At 50.4% G+C, this 7,617-nt stretch overlaps 1 protein-coding gene across 1 annotated transcript in view; it reads left to right on the forward strand.

The window, feature by feature from the left end:
- The window catches only part of ELAC2 (elaC ribonuclease Z 2), a 13,781-nt gene extending 6,507 nt beyond the window's left edge, over window positions 1-7,274 (forward strand). The window contains exons 12-21 of the mRNA XM_010011569.1: window positions 148-257; window positions 995-1,091; window positions 1,800-1,938; window positions 2,491-2,529; window positions 2,693-2,802; window positions 3,252-3,351; window positions 3,431-3,551; window positions 3,748-3,826; window positions 4,758-4,902; window positions 7,032-7,274. Coding sequence (XP_010009871.1) covers window positions 148-257; window positions 995-1,091; window positions 1,800-1,938; window positions 2,491-2,529; window positions 2,693-2,802; window positions 3,252-3,351; window positions 3,431-3,551; window positions 3,748-3,826; window positions 4,758-4,902; window positions 7,032-7,274 — 1,183 coding nt within the window. The remainder of the gene's footprint in view (window positions 1-147; window positions 258-994; window positions 1,092-1,799; window positions 1,939-2,490; window positions 2,530-2,692; window positions 2,803-3,251; window positions 3,352-3,430; window positions 3,552-3,747; window positions 3,827-4,757; window positions 4,903-7,031) is intronic.
- Window positions 7,275-7,617: the final 343 nt, after the last annotated feature.

Consider the following 7,617-nt stretch of genomic DNA (forward strand, 5'->3'; position numbering starts at 1 on the left):
TGGATGAGCTTTAAGCTCCCTTCCAACCCAAACCAGTCTGGGATTCTATGAGTCTGTTGTCAGGCTGTTTTGGCACACTCTGCTTGGACAAGTGCTGTCTTTTCAGTTCCAGCCCTGCCCCATCCTGTTCCTGGTCTGTTCTTGCAGAGATGCTGTGACTGTCTGCGATCACAACGCGTTTGTTAGTGAAGCTTTGGAGCTCCCTGACTTCCAGACTCAAGTGAAGGAGTGCAAAGAGAGCCTGGCTGCTGTTCCTGGTGAGCATCAGCAACTTGTCTTGGATCAGTGCAATGGGAAGTAGATGGTGACCCACTGCCTTAGAGCCCAAACAAAGCTGTGAACATAGAGTTTTCCTGCAGCCTGAGAGGTGCTTTTAAGTCCTCCTGGAGCTGTGCAGATGGAGTTGCCTTGCTTCAGTTGGATTTATACCATCTTGTGCTCTGGTTTTCTGAAGCTGCTGGGTTTGGGAGTGGAGCACTGCTGGGGGCAGAGACAAAGCACCCACGAGTTCTTGCTCCAAGCTGATCAGAGCCCTGCTCATGTTCGGTGCTGTCATAACAGCCACAGTGTGAGTCCTTATGGCTGGGAGAAGCCTTGCCCTAGATCCAGCTCTCTGTGGGGTGCTCTCCTCTGGATTCTTGTTGTGCTGTTGGCAGTGAGGCACAGCACCACTCACTGTCTGCATCCTGATGCTGGGCAGCGTCAGGGCACTGCAGAACGGGAGGAATCAGGTCCCTCTTGAGCTGCCAGCTCTGTCATTGAGCAAGGTCCTTGTCTGCCCACCTTTGGATATGTGGTTGTGCACTGTGATGTGTTTTCTGTCTTCCCTTGTGCACCTTGCTGCTGTAGGAAAGCCAGAGCCTGAGGGAAGCAAAACTGAACACACTGGACATGAAGACCGTGTAGATACCAGGCTGTTGAACTAAATGGTATCTGACTGGGCAAGATGTGGATAAAATTGACTTGACAAATCCTTGTTGTCTGTTTTCTCCAGGAAATGTGGGTGCTTATCCTGAAATTGTGTTCTTGGGAACAGGATCTGCAATTCCAATGAAGATCCGAAATGTCAGTTCCACGCTGGTAAATACCAGGTAAATTCCTGTGCACGCATGCTGCTGGGAGAGGCTTAGTGTCTCAAAGGGCTGTTTTGATGGCATGGGGAGAGTGCCCCTCTTGTGGAGCCTGTAGGAATTCAGTGTCAGGCCCCTGTGTCTCTGTAGGTGGGGAAGACTTGAGAGGCACCTGTAAAGCCAAACATGAATGTCTTCATTTTACCATCTGCCCCCAGGGTGTGTTCAGCACCAACACTAGAGCACAATGAGCTGTGCAGGCAGGTCTTTCTAAACCCTTGGCTAGTAGGGCTTGGAGTAGCATTTAGAGGTGTAGAGCACTGAGAGCTCTCTCCCTTAGAATCATGGAATCACAGAATGGTTTGAGTTGGACCTTAAAGCTCATCCAGCTCCAGCCCCCTGCCATGGGCAGGGACACCTTCCGCTAGAGCAGGTTGCTCCAAGCCTCTGTGTCCAACCTGGCCTTGAACACTGCCAGGGATGGGACAGCCACAGCTTCTCTGGGCACCCTGTGCCAGCGCCTCAGCATCCTCACAAGGAAGAGCTTCTGCCTTAGATCTAACCTGAACTTCCCCTGTTTCAGTTTGAACCCATTACCCCTTGTCCTGTCCCTACAGTCCCTGATGAAGAGTCTTTCTCCAGCACCAAATCCAACAGATCCCCCTCCCTCAGTGGACCCTTGGCTCATGCAGTGCCTGCTCAGTGTCGTCTCTTGTCTTGTCTTGTCAGCTCTACCCACTCTCTTCTCTTGGACTGTGGAGAAGGAACCTTTGGACAGCTCTGTCGCCACTATGGAGAGCAAGTTGACCAAGTGCTGTGTAACATAGCAGCTGTGTTTGTGTCTCACATGCACACTGACCACCATTCGGTAGGTGGGGGGTGTTGGAAGGAGAAGGGCTCCTGTCCAGGCCTGCTCTGCTCCTTGGGATTTGGGGGTAGCTGATGACTACAGGTTGCCTGTATTCATCCCCTCTGCATTCCCAACGTACTACTGAATCTCTCTGTGTTTCTTATCCCTTCTCCCTTCCAGTTAGGGCTCCCTGCAGACTTGCTGGGACCGTCTGGAGTTGGAACGTTTTAGCAGTGTCCAGCCCAGCTTGCTTCAGTGCTCTGCATTCAGTACTCACAGGAGGACGAGTTGCTCTGTTGTAGGTTGGCCTGAGCAGGGCAGGCCCTTTGCTGGTGCCTGGAAACCATGGCATCACCGGGAAGGGCTGAGGAGCTGCTGGTCACCAGCCTGGGGTGGGAGCAGTGATGCTGTCCTGCAGCTCAGCAGGCTGCCGTCACTGCAGAGGAGCTGTCATGTATTTCTGACTATAGACCTTCCAGCCTCTGCAGCTGAGCTGTGGTAATGCTGTTGTTACTTACACCCTGGCCATTCATGACTGCAGCTTTGCTGTCTTGTTCACTCCCTTTGCAGGGGCTGTTGCACATCCTGATGGAGAGGAGGAAGGCTTTTGTAAGTAGTGTTGCTGTTTCGCTGCTCCTGACCTTGCCTTGGGGTGAGGGGAGGGAACTTCTGAGCAGGGAAAAAGCACCATCATTTCCCTTGGTATTTCTTCTCTGATTTGGTGTATATCTGGTATTGAGCTTAATTTTTCCCCCTGCTTTTGCTTTTCCAGGCAGCCCTTGGTCAGGCTTTCAGCCCCCTGTTTTTGGTAGCACCTGAACAGATCATGCCATGGCTACACGAGTACCACAACCACTGTGAAGAGATTCTTGGAGACATCAAGTGAGTGTTCTGTGTGATATGTGGAGAAATGTCCTTGCTGGGTCCTTACTCAAGGCAAACTGCTGTCATCCATTCCCCAACCCCTTTATTGAAGGTGGCTCTGACTCATTGCATGTAGAATTAGGATGTCCAGTTTGCAAAGGGGAGGGACAGGGTTTGTTACTCACTTGTGCTACTTCATAGAGGCTTAAATGCTGCTTCCCCTTAGGAAAGGAGAGTTGGGCAAGTGAAAAAAGATTCCTGGAAAGGAGTATTTGCCAGTGAGGAGGAAGTGGTTGGATGAATTCGTGGGCCACTGGGTAGTGCAAGCCTGGGGAAAACTAGACTGGTGCACAAGCATGTCTCATTTGTAAGGCTAAGAACTGAGGAGGAGAAATTGTCTGCTTAGAGACAAGATGAGGTTTTCCTCTGTACCTGTCCTTAGTTCTGTCTTCTCCCCTCCCTCACAGGATGATCCCATCCCAGTCTCTTGTGAAAGGCTGTGAGAACATCAAACCTCATCAGAAATGGTTTGTCAGCTCTCTTTTAGGGAACTACGACTTGGCTGAGGTAAGCTCCTGAGCTGGCAGGGGCAGTTGCTGTGAGGGGCTGGGAGGACCCGAGCTCTAACACTTGTATCCTTGTTCAGTTTCAGACTTGTGAAGTCCAGCACTGTAAAAATGCTTTTGCATGTGCAATGATCCACAAATCTGGCTGGAAAGTAGTTTATTCTGGGGACACAATGCCCTGCATGGCCTTAGTAAAAATGGGTAGGTGACAAACACCCTCTGCTTAAAGGTCTTGGAGAAAGGTCTTGAACTGTTGGTATCCAAAATGGGAACCCCCAGACCCTTGGTGCTGTGCCTGCAACACACCAGGGGCCTAAGAGGGGGAAATGAGAGTTCATGCAGGCACTTGAACCAGCCTGTATTCACCTGAAGAGCGCATATCTGCTTTTTCACCCAGGTAAGAACGCTACCCTGCTGATCCATGAAGCAACACTGGAAGATGGCATGGAGAAAGAAGCTATAGAGAAGACACACAGGTGGGAAGTGTTCTGCTGCCTCTCACTTATGAGGAAGGCAAAGGTGCTGAGTTGGGTTTTGTCCTTGGAGCTGGTAGTGGTTCTGTAGATGGTTCTGGTGTGTGTGGAGCTCTTCAGTACTAAAATGATGTGTTGCTCATTGCAGCAGCTCGAAACCCTCACAGCTCCTCTGAAAATCCCCAGAGAGGAGTAGATGGTGGTAACTCTACAAATAGACTAGCCCAAGGGTAAGGCCCTCTGCCTGGTTGTATGTAGGACTAAACTCGGGAGGTAGAAGATTATTAGGCAGAAGTTGTTCCCTGTGAGGGTGCTGAGGTGCTGGCACAGGGTGCCCAGAGAAGCTGTGGCTGCCCCATCCCTGGCTGTGTTCAAGGCCAGGTTGGACACAGGGGCTTGGAGCAACCTGCTCTAGTGGAAGGTGTCCCTGCCTGTGGCAGGGGTTGGAGCTGGAGGAGCTTTAAGCTCCCTTCCAACCCAAACCAGTCTGGGATTCTATGAAGAACCATGTTGTCCCTGCACCCACCGAAACACAGTTGGAGCTCAGTGCTGCGATACCAAGTGCTGCCCCAGCAAAAGTGGGAAGACCTGAGAGCACCTTCTTGGAATTGCATGTGAGCTGCTGTGCAGGAGCTGGACTTGCTGGGACAAGTATTTGAATAAGCCCTTCTCCCCAGTTTGTGGAGCTCTTCAATGCAGAGATCCAAGTAATCACAGCTACTTTCATGCACTTGGAGACGTTTGGAGGTCAGACTTGCCACCAGCACGGGTTGCCAGAGGAGGAGGTGTCTGTGCCTGCAGAGAGCAGGGACACCTCGTGCTCTGCCAGTGTCAGCAGGACCTAGCGGTGGTGTGTGTGACCTGCCCCGGAGCAGCAGCACCAGCCAGGCTGTGCATGATGGGGACATGGTGCCCTCTTCTTGTTCCTTTGCAGCACAACCTCGCAGGCGATTCAGACTGGGATGAAGATGGATGCAGAGTTCATCATGCTCAACCACTTCAGCCAGAGGTATGCCAAGATCCCGCTCTTCAGTGAAGACTTCAGTGAGAAGGTTGGAATTGCATTCGATCACATGAGGGTAAGTTGGGAGCTTGGAGCCAGCCTATGGGAAAGGTTTCAGTGTTACTTTGGGAATGGCTGCTCATGAGTTGAGTTCTCCACTTGTATCAATACACCATCTCCTTCTGAGGAGTCTCCTCTGAAACAGCTCCTTTTGCTGCTGGCAGCAGATGTCCCCAGTGTGTGGGAGGGGTGGGGATGGGTGCTGAGGGCTCTTGAGAGTGCTGCTCAGGGATGGGATGGACATCATATGCTCCTGGCCAGCTCCCCAAAGTTTATATGGTGCTCTGAGGTATGGAATACCTTTTTGGCGAGTTTTGTCCTGTCTCTGCTCCCTCACGGCTTCTTGTGCCCCTCTTCATGGCAGAGCATGAGAGACTGAAAAGTCCTTGATCAGGTGAATGCTATTGAGCAACAATTAAAACTCTAAACCCAAAACTGTATCCCAGGGCAGTATCCACCCCTTATTCCACACCATTTATGTCATGCCCAGATCCCACGCTTCCCGGTCAGTTTCCTGCCTTGTGACCTGTCTGCTCAGACATCATTCCCTTGGCTATGGACAATCCCCATAGGGACTCTGGAGTTCATTCAGTCCTTGACGTTGGGCTCCATCTGTCCTAACAGCCTCTCGGGGCAGGACAGGAGGGGTGTGATGTTGGACTGTTGCATGCTGAAGCCAGGCTCCATCAGTGCTGTGCTCATCCAGTTACATCAAAGTTCATTCTTTGTTAATGCAGTGATGGGCCGTGGAAGTGATAATGAACAGTGTTATCCCAGAATCACAAATCCTTTGGCTTGAAGAGCCCTCTGGAGATCATCCAGTCCAACCCCCTGCCAAGGCAGGGCCATGCAGAGCAGGGCACACAGGAATGTGTCCAGGCAGGTTTGGGATGTCTCCAGAGATGGAGACTCCACAACCCCCCTGGGCAGCCTGTCCCAGTGCTCTGACACCCTCAGTGGAAAGAGGTTCTTCCTCATGTTGAGGTGAAATTTGTTGTGTTTTAATTTATGGCCATTGCTCATTGTCCTGATGCAGTTAACATCATCTGATCTAATTCATTGGCTCTTCTCACCCCAAATCAAATCCCCTTGAGGTTTACACCAACTTCCCCATCCTCTGACTTCACCCACCAGGTGAAGTCCTCAGTGTGAACTGTTTTCAAATGATTGTATATTCCTCAAAGGGAACAGGGGAAAGGAGCCATTTCCTACATCCTGTCAGCCTTTCATAGTGACCTGCCCCATGCAGGTGTTGGTAGATACACAGTATGTTGTTGTTCATGTGTGAAATTAGACATTTTTGAGGTGTATTTTCATTTCTTTGCAAAACAAAGGGCTCTTTCACATTTCACATCACTCCATTTCCACTCTGGAAACAGGAATTGCACAGTACTTCTCATGTGAAATTCAGTTTGGTAAGAACTGAATGTAGGGGTTTTAACCAATGAAATGATTGACTTTTGTCCTGTTCAAGTTCAGATAAAGCTACTTCATTACATCTGCAAATTTCCACATTTTAGAAGTTGCCTGTAAGTTGAATCGGATTTTATTCCCATGTGTAGTGCTCAAATGCTCCTTTGGGCTTCATGTAACTTGAGTAGAAATCAGATTATAAATGAGCCATTAAGTGATGTGAAGAACTGCTCTGAGTTTGCCCAGAGCTACACTGACCTGTTGCTCTTCCTGCTGCCTTTGGCTCTTTGTGTTGACTTACTCTGTACGTTCGTTTAGAAAGATGAAATTCTTTAGCACAAGTCCTTTGAAAAAGAATCAAATGATCTTGTCAGAGGTATAGTCAAGATCTTGAAGCTTAAGCACCATCAGTAGAACTTAATCTGACCAGTTTCTCCATAACACTTGTGATGTCCTCCACCAACCCCTCGGGCTCTGCAGTGAGTGTAGCTCTTGTGGGTTTCTAACAGTGGCCACCGTGTTCTCCCTTCTCAGTTGGTGCTGCTCTGGTGGCTCTTGCAGAAGACACTGAGGAGCCCAACACTGCGGGTGGTGGATTAAATGCAGCCATAACAGTGGGAATAGTCACTGATGGAGCAAAACTTGGACAGCACCCACGTCTTTTCGGAAGGGAATGAGAGGAAGGCAAACAAAGCTCAGTTCTCATGCAGGTGCTCCTGTGCTTTGTTGCAGGTACGCCTCGGTGACTTCAAGACCATCCCGAAGCTGATCCCACCTCTGAAGGCTTTGTTTGCAGATGACATAGTAGAAATGGAGGAGAGAAAGGAGAAACGGGAGCTGCGGCTCCTGAAGGAGACTGCTCTAATCCTGGAGAAGCTGAGTGCTGGGCAGAACAAGGAAGCACTGTGCCAGAAACGGAAACAAGTCAAGAACCATCAGGAACTTCCAAACAAGAAGCTGAAAGGTGTAAACTGAAGGAGACAGGGGCTGGCGATGCTCTGCAGGGAGAGGCCTTGCTCTGCAGGGCTTGGAGGGTGCAGCACTGTGGGAGCCATGGAAAGGGCTGGCCTCAGTGTCTGGCTTTGCTTGGTCATGAGTGATCTCCATGGGCTGAACCTGCTGAGCACGCCCTGAGCAGTACGAGGCCTGGTGGTGACAGCATCTGCCCCTCCAGCTCCTGGTCTGAGTCTCACCAGTCCCTCTGTCATTTTCCTTTTAGCCAGAAGTTGTTCTCTCTCAACTGTTTTAATTTGGGTTTTATGCTATGGGCTATCAGTGATGCAAGGGCAGCAGCTAGCCCTGTGCAGATCAGCTTGGA

This window comes from Nestor notabilis, unplaced genomic scaffold, assembly GCF_000696875.1.
Source record: "Nestor notabilis isolate BGI_N333 unplaced genomic scaffold, ASM69687v1 scaffold8883, whole genome shotgun sequence".
Lineage (NCBI taxonomy): Eukaryota > Metazoa > Chordata > Aves > Psittaciformes > Psittacidae > Nestor > Nestor notabilis.